The sequence below is a fragment of the Sorex fumeus genome, unplaced genomic scaffold (genome assembly GCF_029834395.1).
Source record: "Sorex fumeus unplaced genomic scaffold, SorFum_2.1 ptg000003l, whole genome shotgun sequence".
Taxonomy (NCBI): Eukaryota; Metazoa; Chordata; class Mammalia; order Eulipotyphla; family Soricidae; genus Sorex; species Sorex fumeus.
The window spans coordinates 47,598,825-47,617,268 of NW_026606060.1; the positions used below are offsets into that span (position 1 = coordinate 47,598,825).

General features: G+C 43.5%; 1 protein-coding gene across 4 annotated transcripts in view; it reads left to right on the forward strand.

Annotated features, from left to right (window-relative positions):
* Positions 1–125: 125 nt before the first annotated feature.
* SCYL2 (SCY1 like pseudokinase 2) overlaps positions 126–18,444 on the forward strand; it is a 60,989-nt gene continuing 42,670 nt past the window's right edge. For all 4 annotated transcript variants that reach the window (XM_056116846.1, XM_056116855.1, XM_056116835.1 and 1 more), the window contains exons 1-2: positions 126–240; positions 17,637–17,841. In XM_056116846.1, coding sequence (XP_055972821.1) covers positions 17,665–17,841 — 177 coding nt within the window. In that variant the 5' untranslated portion in view covers positions 126–240; positions 17,637–17,664. The remainder of the gene's footprint in view (positions 241–17,636; positions 17,842–18,444) is intronic.

Sequence of the window (18,444 nt, forward strand, 5' to 3'; positions counted from 1 at the left end):
CCCCGGCCCCTCCCCTCCCCTCCCCCTTCCCTCCGGCTCCAGCCTCGGAGGCCGAGCGCTTGCAGGGGGCTCATGGACTAAAGGCGGCGGGAGAGCCCCGGGCGCTGAGGCTGAGCCGATTGGACGTGTGTGTGTGTGTGTGTGTGTGTGTGTGTGTGTGTGTGTGGTGCGTTGGGGGGGGCGGGGTAAACGCACGTCTGCACCGCCCCTCCCGGGAGGAGCAAGTAGGGGGAAGAAGAGGTGAGTGTGGGGCGCCGGGGCTCCGAGCGACGTCGGTCCTTCCCCGGTTCCTCCCGCGGCCGCGATCGGGGCTGGGGAACCCACCCCCACCCCCTCCTCCCGCGCCGCCACCCGCCGAGGGGATGCGGGGAGCGGACCCGCGCGCCGACCGGGCCTCCCCGGGCCGCGGGGCGCTGGCGGCTGTTGCCTGGTGACGGGGGCTGCGGGCCCGCCCGGCTGGGCAGTGGGCACCGCCGTCGGGCCCGCGCGTCTCGGGGAAGCGGCCCCCACCACCACTCCCACCACCCCCCGGGAGTCGTCGGAAGTGGCCTTGGATAAAAAAGGCCGAGGGAGCGACTGGGCCCACGGGAGGGAGGGAGGGGGGGAGGGTCCGCCCGCTCGGACTGGGCAGCTCGGGTGTCTCCGGGCTGGACATCGGGGTTCCCTTTGGGGGAAAGTGGACACCGCTCCCCGAAGTTGCGAGCCCCGACGGCTCGGCTTGACAGCTCGGCCCCGTCGCCCGCCCGAAGGTTATTGTGCGCCGGCTGGGTGGGCGGCGGGGTGGGGTGGGGCAGGGGTTCTAGTGGAGCCCCAGCACCCCCTCGGGGGTGGCTTCTGCTCTGCTCTCTCGCGGTTCCCAAGCGGCCGAGACAGGGCGGAGGAAGGTGTGGACCGAGGAGCTTGCAAAAACTTCCTGGGATCCGGCTGAAGATAGACTCGGCCGTGATCGCTGATCCGGGAAATCCACGTTGTCAAGTCAGACCCGGGCACAAACGGTTTTTTAAAAGACGCTTACGTCTGTAGTGGCTTCAAATCGTAGACAGAAACGAGTTGCCTTTTTTTTTTTCCCCATTTTGTAGATCAGATTCGGGTATTATCTGTATTCTGACTTGAAGGGATTCTGTGAGGAGTTTTCTAAGTGGTTTGACTTGGTTCTGGAAAATGTAGGAGAGGGAAGAACTGAAATGCTGAAAGTGTCCAGGCCCTGCTAAAAGCGTGTCACGTTTAAGGGAATGGCATGAAAGGCAGGTGCTTGATGTCCAGGTTTTGAACTTTGTAAGCTTTTTTTTTTGGGGGGGGGGAGAAAAAGTCTCGTTCTTTAAATATTTTAAAAAATTATAAAATGATCAGCTGAGTATCAGAATTCTCGAAACCATGTTACACTTGTCATTGTAAAACACGCTTTGGGGGAAATTGACTAAAAGAAAGGAACCTATGGGAAGGGCTTTCAGTCTGTCAGATACACTTCACTCAAGAATCCTGTTCTTCAGGATCCTATTTATCTTTCTTCTTCAGAATCTCCTTGTTCTCTTATTCTCTATCCTATTCTTCACAATCCTGTCCTTTATCTCTAGGTTTCCTAAATACAGGCTCATTGTACTTCCATTCAATGAAATATTTCTGTACAGATCTGCTCTGTCATTGCAAATACCTATATATCCTTTTCTGTTTGAAACTCCTGTTTTACCACCATGAAGAAATAGGTCTTTTGTTTGATTGACGTCAACTACTAGCATCATTGTTTGTTCCTTTCTTCTTTTTTTTTTTTTAATTTTTATTAGTGAAACACCCTGAGGTACAGTTGTAGACTTACAAATTTTTGTGCTTGGGTTTCAGTTATACAGTGATCGAGTACCCATCCCTCCGCCAATGCCCATTATGTTTGTTCCTTTCTACAGTTTGATAACTTGCTCTCTCCATGGATGTTCTGGTCGTTTTGCCTCTTGATTATCATGTCTGTCAGCTCTTCATTTTCTACTTCCAGCCATCATCACTGGGACTACTTCCCTCACCTAATTATGGACTACTGCTTTTACAGTGACAACCTCCATAGTTTTTCTAGCCCCATCTGACTCTTTGAAAGTGGCTTTCATTGTCTTTAAAATCCTCAATAGCCTATTGGCTCCCCTGATTGACTTTTCAACTCTCTTTCCACAGTGCTTTCTGGCTTTCTTTTCTTCTAGTCACTCCATGATTTCTCTTCTGTTTCAGGCATATAGCCTTTAGTTGCAGTGCTTCCTTGAAGTTCAGTTGTTCTTCATCTGCTGAGAGTGACTACTTAATAAATGTTAAATGATTAAACTCATTGAATGCCTTCTAAATGTGACTGGAATTGTACTGAGTATTTTACATGCATTGTCATCTTTATTTCTCACAGTCACTTAATGTATGGGTGGCATTTCCTCATTTTAAAATATAAAGAGTGCTTGGTAAGTACTCAGTGGTCACTGTGCTAATAATTAGAATTGACATTTCAACCAGGTTTCTTGGCTACTAAAAGTTATGAATTTAATCATACAAACTAATTCCTATACTTTGCATCAGAATCACTTTGGGATCTTACTTAAAATGCAAATGTTCACTGCCTCTTTCCCCATTCTTTTATAGATTCTGATTCTAAAGGTTAGAGATAAAACATAGGCATCTATGTGGCTTAACAAATTATCCAGTCATGTCGAGAATGTTACTTTATGTTCAGAGATTGAAGCTTTTGTCCTAGACACAGTTCAGTACTTTGAGTTTCATTTTTCATACACTGTACTAAACTATCTCAGATTTTGTTTTTATTTATTTATTTACTTTGCTTTTTTGGGTTACACCCAGCAATGCACAGGAGTCACTCCTGGCTCTGCACTCAGGAGTCACTCCTGGCGGTGCTCAGGGGACCATATGGGATGCTGGGAATCGAACCCGGGTCGGCCGTGTGCAAGGCAAATGCCCTACCCACTGTGCTATTGCTCCAGCCCCGATTTTGTTTGTTTTTAAATTAAGGAAGAATTATAGACTGAAGGAAATATCCTCAGTGATAATTTGCTCTAATTTTCTATGCAGTTATTCCTTTCTCCAGCTAGAAAAACTGAATGGTTAAATATTATCATCACTCTACAACTTAAGACAAAAAACTACTATAGTTCAAGAACCTGATTTTCTGTAGTAAAAATTACTCTAAACATATGAGCTGGTATTGATGTATTCTCTCCTAAGATCTTCCTTATTGTTCAGATTACTAATTTGACATTTACACATATGTTGCCTTATTATCCATCTTGTTGCTTTTTAATCTTTTTAAATACTCTACAGTGTCTTCAATCTGTAAACAGTGATAGGAACATAATGTTCTATTTCTTCTTTTTCCTATTGCGCCTCCCATGGTGCTTTCCACCTAGTAAATACCTAGTAAATACCTAGTTGAATGGATGCTGCATTGTGCATTGCTAAATTTCTTCACTTTTCTTTGTCTCCTAAATAAGATTTGCCTTCTGTAAGTCATCTGTTACAGCTCAAATGATCATAAGATAGATACTGTCTGTCTTGTAAAGAGAACAATTATGGTACTAGATTTATTATGAATAAGCTTAAGCGTAAGCTTTTTATGTGGGTTAAAGAATGCAGTTAACCACTTTAAAAATTTTCTGGTAATCCCTATATAAGTAAAGTAAAGGCCCTCCCGTTGATCATCGATTTGCTCGAGCGGGCCCAGTAACGTCTCCATTGGAGACTTTGTTGTTACTGTGTCTGGCATATCAAATACTCTCGGTAGCTTGCCGGGCTCTCCGAGAGGGGCGGAGGAATCGAACTCGGGTCAGCCATGTTTGCGGCGTGCAAGGCAGACGCCCTACCCACTGTGCTATCACTCCAGGGCCCATAGAAACTAACATGTGGGCTGGAGAGATAGTACAGTAGGTAGGGCACTTGCTTTCCCTATGGCCAACCCAGTTTTACCGCCGGCACCTTATATGGTCCCCTGAGCCCGCCAGGAGAGATCCTTGAGCCCAGAAGAGATCGTTGAGTACAGAGATAGGAGTAAACCTTGAGCACAGCCAGGTGTGGCCCTAAAACAAAACAAAGAAATAACATACTTCAAGAATATATCAGGATCATCTTTATATGCAAGTGGTACACACTGCATATATAAATGTAGGTTCAATTTATTTCCCTAAATCTTTTTTATTTTCTATTTTTGTTTTCGAGCCACACCTAGTCGTGCTAATGGATAACTTCTGGTCTGGTGCACTCCTAACAGTGCTTGAGACCATAGCAAAATGTAAAACATGTTTTATACTTACGTTTATATTTATATTTCTAAGTATCTCCTTGTAATCTCCTTGGCCCCTACCCACAAGTCTTATGAAATATTTTACCAAAAGCGTTTGTCACTTTAATACAATCTTTATTTTAATTTGCAAAAATTAATGGTATATTTGAATATACAAATGACCATATAAATGATACTTACTTGTTGTTTGGTTTTGGAGCCACACCAACAGTGCTCAGTGTTTATTCCTGGCTCTGCACTCGGGATCACTCCTGGAAGACTTGGCTGTGTGGGGTGCCAGGGATTGAACCCAGGTTGGTTTCATGTAAGGCGAGCATCTTACCTGCTGTAATGTCGCTCCAGCCTCAGATATTTCTAAATTTTCAGACATTTAAGTAGAAAGTCACTGAACAAAGTATTTTGAGTTCACTCATAATTATTTTGTGTATTCCTCTTTGTAGTCAATGTGAATTGTGTTTGTTGAATGTCTTAATGCCTTGATCCTAACAACTAAAAATTTTATTGTCAAACTGCTGTAACCTTTCAATTTACATTAGCACTGTAGCATCACTGTCTTCCCGTTGTTCATTGACTTGCTTGAGCGGGCACCAGTAACATCTCACAACAAATTGTGAGACTTCTTGTTACTGTTTTGGCATATTGAATACGTCACGGGTAGCTTGCCAGGCTTTGTTGTGAGGGCCAGATACTCTCCGTAGCTTGCTGGGCTCTCGGAGAGGGGTGGAGGAATCGAACCCGGGTCGACCAAGTGCCAGGCATACGCCCTACCTGCTGCGCTATCATTCCAGCCCACAATTTACATTATTAAAAAAAAAAGGCTAACTACTTTTTTAAAATTTTGGGTTGGGGGAGCTCCCAAGCTGTGATCTCAGTGATGGTCAGGAGACAGATAGTGTTGGGTAGCAAACTGGATTCAGCAGCATGCAAAACATGTGCCCTAACCCCTGTAGTATCAATCTGGCCCCTGTGTTCACTTTTTTTTTCTTCAGCTTTTTGGGTCACACCCGACGATGCTCAGGGGTTACTCCTGGTGGGGGTTGGGGGACCATATGGGAAGCTGGGAATCAACCCAGGTCAGGCGCGTGCAAGGCAAACACCCTACCTACTGTGCTATCAGTCCAGCCCCTGTGTTCACTTTTTTATTTTACTTTTTAAATATGAGGATGGGTGGGTTTGTCCCACATCTGGTGGTATTTGGGGGGGGGTCACTTCTGGTAGATATTGGGGGACCATGCCGTGCAAGGGATTGAACCAGGTCAACTATATACACAAGGCAAGTAAGTGCCTTAATTCTTGTTCTAGCTCTGTAACCCCTAACTTTATCATTTGAGATTTTTCACTTGGCAGTTTTTGGTGGGTTTTTTCCTTTTTTTTTTTTGCCACACAACATAGTGTCTGGGGGATTTTCCCAGTTTAGTGCTTTTCCCAGTTCATTTTCTCCCACCAGTGCTCAGGGGACCATACTGGGAATAAAACCCAAGTGTCAGCCTGCAAAGCATAGCCTTCAGACTGTGTAGCTGCCTCTCTAACCCCTGTTCTTTGAAAGTAAAGACTTTTTTTTTTCACTTGTACAGAAAACACAGAAAGTTTTTGTTTTGGTATAAATAGAACTTCACTTAAGAGTAGGTAGAACTGAAAGAATTGCTGATGTCTTTCAATTACCTGTCTTCAAATGCTGTAAAACTTAACCCACTTTCTGTATTGCAGCACATTCACCTATTGTTTCTACAAAAAGTCAAGTGATGGCTGAGCCAGATGCTAGATAAAACCTTGAGATCATGCTGAAGCTGCGCCAGTATTATTTGGATTGAGATATATGAGGGGAAAGTGATTTAAACTGAATTCTATAAATAGTGTTCAAGGGGAAATAGTTTAGAGGAATAGAGAGTTGTCCTTTATAACTTTGCCTTTGGAAAAAGCCTGTGAAAGGATAAGCAGGTTTAAAGACTGTCTGTCTTTTGTAAGCAGCAGAAACTTGGGCCCTTCCCGGCCTCCCTCCCTGTTTCCCTTCCTGGGCTTACTACTGGTTTTTCACTCATGGATCACACCTGGCAGGTCTTGGGCGCTGCATGAGATGCTGGGATTAAACTCAGGCCAGCTCTGTAACTTGGGCCTGCGTCTTGCAAACTAAGTGCCCTACCTGTTGTACTATCTCTTTGTCCTCTTTTTTCTTTTTGTGCTTGTTTTCTGTTTGGAGGCCATACCCGGTTGTGCTCAGCAGTTACTCTCTGCTCTGTGCTCAGGGGACCATGTAGAGCCAGGTATTGAACCTTGGCCTCCCACATGCAAAGTTTGCACTCAGTCCCTTGGCCTATCTCTGTATTATTTTTTTTCATCTAGTTCGAGGCTGTTATTTATTGTGCTAAGGATAGAAGCATGCATGTCATTTAATCTAATTATTTGCGTGATTGGATTTAGATCTAGTAGCTTACTACTTGTCACGTTTGTTCTTAGTACTTTTTAAATGTTTATTATCTTTTTATTTGGTTACCTGAGGATTCCATTTGTTTTTACAGTTGGCTTTTTTCTTTTCCTTTTCTGCTCTTTTGTGTTATTGTTGCTCATGTTCTACTTGTATAACAACATACTCGGTTGTGGTTCTTGCATTCTTAGTAGCCATACTTGGTGGGAATTGCATGCTTTACTTGCAGTGTTCACATACCTGCTTGAGGTGTACCAGAGATCATGCATTTTGTCAAGGTGCTGGGGATCCAGAATGCCAGCGCTGGTGGGATTGTACTCACCACGTAGGATGATGCCAGCTCTGTCCAGCAAGCTCTCCCCAGACTCTCTACCAACTTGGTAGGCTCTACCAACAAGCAATCCCCAGGCCCACACTATTGGCTTTGCAACTATATCTTTTTATTAATGATTACCCTAAGGTTTATAATATTTCTTTTAACTTGCCACACTCTACCTTCAAATGATGTTATACTACCACATATACAATATCAGAATCTTTCAAAAATATATCTCATTTCCTTGCTATAGTTCTGTTTATCATTTTTCTAACATATGGGGCAATAGCACAGCGGTAAGGCATTTGCGTTGCACGCAGCCAACATGGCCGACCCAAGTTCGATTCCTCCGCCCCTCTCGGAGAGCCTGGCAAGCTACCCATGATGTATTCGATATGCCAAAACACAGTGACAACAAAGTCTCCAATGGAGATGTTATTGGGCCCGCTCAAGCAAATCGATGAACAATGGGAGGACAGTGACAGATGTTAGAAAACTATCCGTTTTTATTATTTTTAAGTGATCAGCTATCTTTTTTCTTGATCCCCAGTAGTAAGGCCATCTGCAATGTTATTGGGGTCTTGTGATTGTGAGAATCAAACATTGGGCCCTGTGCATGCCAGGCTTGAGCTCTTAACCTTTGAACTATCTTCCCCACCCATGATCAGCTAGCTTTTAAGGCTAACAAAGGTGACATGAAATTTTTTATATATCTATCTGATTTTTGTTTCCAGTATCCTCCATTCCTTTAGTAAATTCAGATTTTTAAGGGTACTCTTATTCCTTCTGTTTAAATATCTTTACTATTTCCTATATGAATATCTATTGGTACCAAAACCAGATACTGTTTTTCTGGCAAGATATTTCACTTTTTTTTTTTTGAGAAATGTCTTTTCTCCATAGCTGTAAAATTCTAGGCTGATCTTTTTCTCTTTTTAAAAATTACTTTAAAGTCCGTAAATTCAGTTCCAACTTGCATAGATTCTGATGGGTAAAATTCTTTTTTATAAAAATTGATTCAGTGTGAGATACGTAGTTTATAAAGCTGTTCACAGTGGGGTTGCAGTCACAGTGTTCCAACACTCATCACTGCACCAGTGCACATTCCCACAACCAATCTCCCCAGCTTCCCTCCTGCCACCCTCCTTGCTCTGCCTGTCTCTATGGCAGGCACTTTCCTTCTCTCTCTCTCTCTCTCTCTCTCTCTCTCTCTCCTCTATCTCTGTCTCTCTTTCTTTCTCTCTCAGCTCTCTTTTTTTAACCATTTATATTGAGATACCAAGATCTGTATAATGGTGAATAGTTACACTTTTCATGCATACTTCATTCCAGCACCACATCATCAGTGCCTACTTCCCCTTACCAGCATCCCAAGGGCACTGTCAACCGCCCCTCCCATAAAAGCTTATTTCTATAAACAAAATATCTTCTTCCTATGTTTCTTTATTGTGTAGGGGGGGGAGAGGGAGGAGGGCACATACAGTGATGCTCAGCACTCACTCCTGGGCCACATGTAGGGATCACCCCTGGTGGGCTCAGTGGATGCTCTGGGCTGCCTGGGGCTGCTGCATGCAAGGCAAGCACCTCATACACTGGTACTGTTGCTCTGTCCCCCTGCCCCCATCTTTCTATATTTTTATACCCCTGATATGAGACGCCCTTTAAATACTTTAGTGTGGGGCCAGAGCAATAATACAACAGGTACTGTGTCTGTCTTGCACACAGCCAACCTGGGGTTCGATCCCTATTACCCCATATGGTCCCCTGAGCCTGCCAGGAGTGATCCCGGAGTGCAGAGCCAGGAATCAGCCCTGAACACTGCCATGTGTGGCCCCAAACTAAAACAAAGACGAAAAAACTATTGTGGAAGTGGTGACATAAAGCTAAACTGAAATTTCACAAAATTGCAAGTCAGTAATGAGCTGATTAAAAATTATGTCAAAATTATGTCTTTCCCTTTCTAAAATACAGGTATATAAGTTAAAAAAATCTGAATAATTCTATGGTGATAGGTTTTTTTTTTGATAATGTAGGAGCACTGCTATTTATTCAGCCATTGATTAAGCTGATTGAATTGGGCATGAACTCCACGATAATAGATTTTAAAATTTGCATGTAATATATAAATTCTGCAGATATTCAATGTAGAAAGATTGAGGAGAGAATTTAGAAAAAATTAAAGGGAAATCTGAATAGACCTATAATAGTAAAAAAGTGCTTTTTATCCTTAAAAGGGAAAATTGTCTTTATGTTAGAAAATATTTGCATTGTAGATAATGGTTAAATGTTTGCATTAATAAGTTAAAAATTTTAATAAAAGTCTCGATAGATTAGAAAAAAGTGAAAATAGAACATTCAACACGAATGAAACATTATTATTGAAAAAGTATGAAATTCCATAGCAAGCTAGGTATAAACAGACCTTCCTTAGTCTAGTAGAGGGCAACTAAAAGCACCACGAATACATGTCATACTTTTTGGCAAGGTGCTGAGGAGTTTGTCTTGTCATTAATGCTTTTTTTTTTTTTTTCACTTTTTGGGCCACACCCGGCAATGCACAGGGGTTACTCCTGGCTCTGTGCTCAGTGCCGGCAGTGCTCAGGGGACCATATGGGATGTTGGGAATCGAACCCGGGTTGGCCGCGTGCAAGGCAGACGCCCTACCCACTGTGCTATTGCTCCAGCCCCCATTAATGCTCTTTTAGTGCTTCTTGCAAAACTGGTTTCAAGACTGAATTTCTTAAGCTGTTAGATTTGCATTCTTCCGATTTGAATGATAATCTAGCTGGGATGGAGTATTCTTGGTGTTCATGTCATAGATTTTTTTTTTGAGTCATGGTGACAATACACAGCTATAAAGGTGTTTATGATTGGGTTTCAGTGATACAATGTTCCAACGCTCATCTTTCCACCAATATGTACATTTCCAAGGTGTGCATTTCCCACCCCCCAGTTTCCTTCCCGCCATCCCCTGATTTTTTTAAAACTATATCCCTTTATTCTCTTGCTTGTACAATTTCAGATCTATTGGGAATTTTTTGAGCTTTTATATGCAAGACCCTTTTTTGATCTTGCTGCTTTCAATATTTTTGGCTTTGGTCATTCTTATTACAATGTATCTTGGAGTTTTTTATATTTGGATAGAACCATTGGGCTTCTTGGATCTGCATGTGTGGTGGCCCAGTTCTGGGAAATTCTTTTTTTTTTTTTTTTTCTTTTTGGGTCACACCCAGCGATGCTCAGGGATTACTCCTGGCTGTGCACTCAGGAATTACTCATTGAGGTGTTCGGGGGACCATATGGGATGCTGGGAATTGAACCTGGGTTGGCCCCGTGCAAGGCAAACGCCCTACCCGCTGTGCTATTGCTCCAGCCGCATTCTGGGAAATTCTTAATCTGATTTCTTCTTTTTAAAATTTTTTTATTTTTTAATTTTATTTAGTGGCTGGAGCGATAGCACAGCGGGTAGGGCGTTCGCCTTACAAGCGGCCAACATGGCCAACCCGAGTTCGATTCCTCTGCCCCTCTCGGAGAGCCCGGCAAGCTACCGAGAGTATTCGATATGCCAGACACAGTAACAACAAAGTCTCCAATGGAGACGTTACTGGGCCCGCTCGAGCAAATAGACGATCAACGGGAGGGCCTTTACCTTTACCTTTAGTTTTGCTTTTTGGGTCACACCCAGCAATGCTCAGGGGTTACTCCTGGCTTTGCACTCAGGAATTACTCCTGGTGGTGCTCGGGGGACCATATGGGATACTGGGAGTCAAAACCGGGTCTGCCGCATGCAAGGCAAACGCCCTACCTGCTGTGCTATTGCTCCAGCCCCAGTCTGATTTCTTTAACTTGTGGTTCTTCAAAAAACTTGCATTCCTGTTCTTCAAGGACTCTTATGATTCTGTACCTCTTGAACTCATTCCATGGTTCTCTGGTGTGCTTTCATTTATTTTCACACTTTTTCTCATCTGTTCTCTCCTAAGGGTTTCCTTCATCTCTTCATATCCTCAGTCCTTTCCTCAGCTGCTGCTGTTCTTGCTGCTCAGGACATTCAATTGATTTTTTTTTCTTTTTTGGCCATACCTGGCAGTGCTCAGGGCTTATTACTCACTCTGTGCTTAGGGATCACTCAGGGATCATTCCTGGCAGTGACCATATCAGATGTTGGGGATCTAATCCCAGTAGCCACGTCAAGGCAAACGCCCTACCTGCTGTATTATCACCCTGGCCCCACTATTGTTTTTAATATTATCTACCATATTCTATGTTTCTGTCACTTTGATTGTAGCTTTGAACTCTTTTTTTTTCATTTTTTAAAAATTGAATCACCCTGAGATACAGTTACAAAACTTTCATGTTTGAGTTTTAGTCATACAGTGATCGAACAACCATCCCTCCAGTGGACATTTTCCACCACCAATGTCCCCAGTATCACCTCCCCCCCATCCCAACTCTCCCCTGCTTCTGTGGCCGACAGTTTCCCCCATACTCTGTCTCTACTTTTGGGTGTTATGTTTGCAATACAGGTACTGAGAGGCTATCAAATTTGGTCCTTTGTCTACTTTCAGCACACATCTCCCATCCTGAATGATCCCTCCCGCCATCATTGACTTAGTGATCCCTTCTCTATTCCAGCTGCCTTCTCCTCCAGCTCTTGAGGCAGGCTTCCAACCATGGAGCAGTATTTCTGGCCCTTGTCTCACTGTCCTTGGGTGTTAGTCTCATTTTATATTCCACAAATGAGTGCAGTCATTCTATGTCTCTCTCTTTCTGACTCATTTCACTTAGCATGATACTCTCTGTGTCCCTCCACTTATAAGCAAATTTCATGACTTTATCTTTCCTAACAGCTGCATAGTATTCCATTGTGTAGATATACCAAAGTTTCCCTAACCAGTTGTCTGTTCTCAGGCACTGGGGTTGTTTCCTGATTCTGGCTGTTGTGAACAATGCTGCGATCTCATTTCCACTCTTTATTGTGCGTTACTGACCATCTGTCCCGTCACCTCATGAGCTCAGGGTGACACTAAAGCCATGCTCTGAGAGTGTACAGAGCTAGTGGGTGCCTTCCAAATTATTTTCACTTACTGAGCTCTCTGGACTTTTTAAACGCATCTTCATCATGTGTCTGCTTCACCCTATTCTCCGCCCCCCCCTTCACGCCCGTTTCGTTTTTGGGTCACACCCAGCAGTGCTCTGGACTGAATCCTGCCTCTGCTGTCAGGAATCACTCTGAAGGTGTTAAGGAACCATATGGGATGCATGCAAGGGTGAATCTTTGTTGTTAGCCCCACCCCGGAGCCTCTGAGGGATTAGGCTGGGTGTTGCTCTTTTTCTTTCTGGCCTGTCTTCACCAGTTACAGGAGGTCCAAGCGTGTACAGTGTGAGGTGTGATGAGTATGCAGATGTGTGGTACTGGAGATATGGCCTTGGGCCTGCTGAGTGGAGGGCAGGCCTGGAGTCTACCAGGACCCAGCTGGAAGGGAAGGAATCCTCTTCCTGTTCCACAAAGGCCTAGGGGGGTCTGGAAGTGGGGGGCAAGCAAATGTGGAGTTGGGCCTGCTAACTCCTTATTGGCAGGGGAGTGTCCTGAGTGAAATTATAATCTTTACTATATCACTGTTTTCCAAAGTGAATAGTACAGGGGTTACTGAAATGATCCAGGGGAGTAGTAAGTATGTACTGAGTGATTTTCCCCCCATGAAAAGGGGGCAGTAAGCCAGATAAGTTTGGGAATCCCTGCTTTGTTTATATATTGCCTCTTTTTTAAAAGTTTTTTTTTTTTTTTAATGAATCACAGAGAGGCACACAGTTACAAGGGTTGTTTATGATTGGGTATCAGTTGCATAATGTTCCAGCACTTACCCCTTCACCAGTGTGCATTTCCCACCACCAAGGTCACCAGTTTCCCCTCCCGACATTCCCCCTGCTTCTGTAGCAGGCACTTTTCACCTCTCTCTCTTCCTCCCTCTCTGTCCCTCCCTCCCTCTTCCTCCCTCCCCCCCACCTCTCCCCCCCCCCCCCTTTGGACTTAACAGTTTGCAATATAGATATTGAAAAGTATAACTTGCCTCTTTTTGATTTTCTCTTTTCTCCTAATCACTGATTTGTATGTGATACTGCATCTAAGTTGTTTGTTTTATTTTGGTTTGGTTTTTTAGGCTCAGCTGGCAATGCCACAGGGTCTACTCCTGAGTCTTTGACGAGCCAGGAATTAGTCTTGGTGGTCTTGGGGGACCATATAGATGGGCAGGGATTGAATCTGGGTTGAACGCATGCAGGACAAGCTCTTTACCCACATTTTATCACTCCAGCCGGACATCTAGTTTTTCTTTGTGTTTATCCTGCTTGAGGTTCTTTTACTTTCCTGGTGCTTTTTGTTGTTGATTTATTGCTGGGCCTAACTCCGTTTTGCTTGAGAACTCCTCCTGGCTGTGCTTGGTGACTTGGCAGGGGAGGAATTCACTCCTGGCAGTGATAGGAACCGACTGTGTCTTCTGCACGCACTTTATGTGCTGCTGTCTCTTGCTGTCCCTCCGACCTCTCTGGCGCTTTGTAGAATTTTCACTGAATTTGGAAAACATTTTAGGCATTATCATTTCAAATTTGATTTCCCTATTCTCTTTTTCTTTTCTGGATAGGACATTGTATACATTAGACTTGTGATTACATATGTAAGATCACTGTGAGTTTAATTATCTTTCTACTAAGTTTTTTTTTTTGGGGGGGTGGGGTTGTTGTTTGGACATTGGTGCTAGACTTACTCCTGGCTCTGTGCTTAGGGGGACCATGTGCTGTGGTGGGGATTCAGCAGGGGTTGGCTGCGTGTAAGGCAAATGCCTTCTGTACTCTCTGGCCTTGCCCAACTTTTAACAAAAGTATCATTAAAAATTTTTTTTTTTTATTGAATCACTGTGAGACAGACCCTTACAAAGCTGTTCATGGTTGGATTTCAGTCATACAGTATTCAATACCCATCCTGCCACCAGTGTACATTTCCCAGCACCAGTGTCCCCAGGTTACCTCCCATCACATCTCTCCCCACCTCTTGCCTGCCTCTATAGCAGGCACTTTTCTTGTCTCTGTCTCTGTCTCTGTCTCTCTCTCTCTCTTTCTCTCTCTTCTTTCTCTCTCTTTCTCTCTCTTCTTCCCCCCCCCCCATCCTCTTTTGGGTATTGTAACACAAATATCTTAAGGCTTCAATATCCCTTTCTATGTTACTGAAATCCTCTGAATTATTATTTTTTTGGCTTTTTGGGTTGCACTCGGCCATGCTCTGGGGGTACTCCTGGCTCTGGACTCAGGCATTACTCCTGACTGTGCGTGGAGGTATCATACGGGATGCTGGGGATTAAACCCGGGTGGGCCATGTGCAAAAGCAAATGCCCTACCCTTTGTACTATCACTCCGGCTCCTGAAATTCTTTGATTTTTTTTTTTTTTCAGATTTTACTTTTTCCTGTCTAGAATTTTCATTTTTTAAACTTGTGGTATCATGATTTACAATAGTATTAACATTTATGTTCCAGCATGCAATATTTCTGCACCACACAAAAGGGCTGTTATCTCTCCACCACATTTTAAATACTGTTTTCTTTTATAGTGTTTATGCTTTTCTTTAACTTGGGGGTGATATTGGTTTATTTGTAACATTTGCAGGCCATATAATACAGGCAGACTGAGAGCAGCATATGAGAAGAATATTTGTCTGTCTCTTCATGTACCAGGCCCAGACTTATTTTGAGGTCATGAAAAGGATCATGAGTTCATGTGTCTTCTAGGGCTCATGGGCTGGACATTTCCTGATCCTGCTTTATTATTTTTCTTTTGCATATATATTTTTGGTTTAGTATTTGGTTCATACCCAATAGTGCTCAGGGGTTACTCCTGGCTCTGCACTGAGGGATCACTCCTGGAGTGCTCTGGGGACCATTTGGGATGGCGGAGATCAAACCACATGCAAGGCAAATGCTCTACCTGCTGTATACTCTCCAGTCCGCAATTCCTGCTTTTAGTACTCACACATGTGATAATTTAAAACAGTGTTTTTACTAATTCTTTAGTCTTACTTTAGAGTCTTCATAAAGCCTGATATTTGGTCATGGTTTTTTCAAATTTTCTTGTCAAATCTAGTAATTGATTACATGCTAAATGTTGTATTATATGTTAGTCAATTTTTATTTTTGGTTTTGGTTTTTGGGCCATATTGGCAATACTCGGGTTCCTCCTGGCTCTGCACTCAGGAATTACTCCTGGATGTGTTTGGGGGGACCATATGAGATGCAGGGGATCAAACCTGGGTTGGCCGTGTGCAAGGCAAATGCCCTTCCCTGTGTTCTGCCCCAATTTTTATTTTATTTAAATTTTCCTTTCATGAGATTTGGTAAGTAGATAATATACAATTAGTTAGAAACTTTAAGTTTGGGCAGATTTAAGAGTAGTTTTTTACTCTAAGAACCTGGTCCTTCCCGAGTTTCTAATGAATGCCTTTAGTGATCACTGAGGATTTCCTACTCTTAACTGGTGAGGAAGTAAATGAAACCCAGTGTGAACTCTGGGACTCTTCAGCTGTTGGCTCTCTGGACTTTGCCTCACCTGGTAGAGTGTCATAGTCTACATGAACAGCTGAGTATTTGGCAACATGAAGGGGGAACCCCTATACAAATTGTGGCGGCTCCTTTTCAGCACAGCAGCAAGTACTGCTGCTGCTGCTCCTCTTCCTCCTTCTCTTCCTCCTGCTCCTCCTCTTCTTCCTCCTCCTCTACTCCACCTCTTCCTCCTTCCCCTCTTCCCCCTTCCTTCTTTTTCTTCCTTCTCCTCTTCCTCCTCCTCTTCTTCCTTCTTCCTTTTTCTTCCTTCTCTTTCTCCTCCTCCTCCTCCTCTTCTTCCTCCCCCCTTCTCTTCCTCCTTCTACTCCACCTCCACCTCCTCTCCTCCTCCCTCTCCATCTCCTCCCCTTGCCTCCCATCTCATCCTTTCTCTGCAAACTGGTGATGATGCTTATAATCCAGGCAGAGTGCTTGATGGAGTGTGCTGTGTCAGAAATCTAACCCAGAGCCCCACACATGCAAGACAGGTGGTCAGACACAGAATCATATCCCTAGCTCTTCTCTTTTTTGCTCCTTTCTTTCTGTTTTTGGGTCATACCCCGTGATGCTCAGATTATTTGCCGCTCTGTACTCAGGAATTACTTTGGGCGGTATGGGATCCCATACGGGATGCTGAGGGATTGAACACAGGTCGGCTGTGTGCAAGGTGATACCCTACCTTCTACTATCTTCTACTATCACTCCGGACCCTTCTCTTCTTAAAAAATTCTTCTTTTTTCTTTAAAAAAAAAATTCTACCGCACAGTGTTCAGGATCTACTCTGGGGCCTGGGTTTGCTCCCCAGCAGATCTCAAAAACCATATGATGCCAGGAATTGAACCTGGGCCTTCTATATGAGCTCAGACTGTTGAGTTCTTTCACTGGCCCTATTTTCCCCATTTTGAATCCGTTCCAGCATACTCTGTCACCTCAGAATCTCTGAATTGCAGTTTATCTCCTCAGCTAGACTTCTCCTTTGAATTCTGCTCTCTACTCTGTGTTTTTGCAGTGTGCCCATAAACTGGGGCAGTTCTAGGACTCACCTTGTTAATGGCTTTATTACTGGGATCACTGTTCATTTTCTGAAAATATTTTATACATTTGGTTTTTATTTGTTCAGGATGAGTAGGTACTTTTCATTCATTGTTTCTCATGGCCAGATGTGCAAATTTTTTTGTCCTTGCAGTGTCAGCGAGTCAAACACATTTTTTATGAGATAGTGGGTTGCTCATGGCTATTCTGGGGCTCATACTTGGTGATATACACTCACTGCCTGTGAGCAAACTCAGGCAATCATTTACAAGGCAGATATTCTACCACTGAGCCTTGTCCTTGTACACAGATGTGTGAATTTTAGGTCTTGGGGCCACACCTGGCTTAGTTCTGGCTCTGTGTTCAGGAATCATGCTTGGCAGTACTTGGAGAAACATATGCAGTGCCAGGGATCAAACCAGGCTTGCTGGCATGAAACACTCTAAAAAAAATTTTTTTTTAACTTTGCTGATTTGCAGGTTTTGCTTCCTTTTCCTATCAAAGGGATGGCTTCTCTTTGTTTTAGGAATTGTTCTCAACTGATTTCATGGTTCAGCAGTTATTTTAATAGTGATTTATAAAATTTAAACTTACTGCAGGGCTGGAGAGATAGTACGGTGTGTAGGGTGTTTACCCTGCACACAGATGACCCAGGTTCAATCCCTGGCATCCTATATGGTCCCCTGAACACTGCCAGGAATAATTTCTGAGTATAGAGCCAGGAGTAACCCTTGAGCATTGCCGGGAGTGGTCCAACTCCCCACCCTCAAACTTAAACCTGTTGTTTAGTACAGCATTATTTTCTTTCAGGTTTTACATGTTGTCTTTAAGTGTGAAGAAAGGTTCAGACCCTCTCTACCACTTTGTCTTCAATGGTTCATTATATAGCTGAGCAGTGTTATGCTAGTGTCAAGTGTGAATAAATCTTTCATTAGTCTGTGACAATTGATGTTAAAAAGTTTACGCCCAAGTATAATGAGCATTCTCCTATCTTCTGTGTTTCTAGGTATCTGTAACTACCCAGTTTTGCAGCCATGGAGTCTATGCTTAATAAGTTGAAAAGTACTGTTACAAAAGTAACAGCTGATGTCACCAGTGCTGTAATGGGAAATCCTGTCACTAGAGAATTCGATGTTGGTCGACACATTGCCAGTGGTGGCAATGGACTAGCTTGGAAGATTTTTAATGGCACAAAAAAGTCAACAAAGCAGGTAATTCTTGTTGATAAATACCATAATGTACGTGTGTTATTATTGTTATTGTTAAATCTATTGGTCACACACACCAAGCAGTTCTCAGGAATTACCCTTGGCAGTGCTCTAGGATCCATGTGTGGTGGCAGGGATCAGACCAGGTCAGACACATGCCATCATAAGTTTACATATGTCTCAGTGCCTATTCATTTTTGTATTACAAAATGTCAGAAGTAGAATTGTTTTTTTTGTGGGGGGCACACCTGTTGGTGCTAGGACTTACCCATGGCTCTGCACTCAGGGAGCACTCCTCGAGGGGCTTGGGGGTGCATATCCCTAAGGATATGGTACCAGGAATCAAACCTGGGTCAGCCATTTGCCAGGCACCCCCCTACCTGCTATAATGTCACCCTGGCCACAGTAATGGGTTCTTTAGTTCTCATTTTACCAAATGAAACCAGACAAAAAAATATGTGCTCTTTTTCTTTTGTGTGGTGCTGGGGTTTAAACCCAAAACCTCATACATGCAGGGCATGTATTTGTAGTAAGTGTGATTTACATCCTAGTAGCTCACATTTTGAAACATGCCCTGGATCTCCTCCATCATGATCCGGTGTGTAA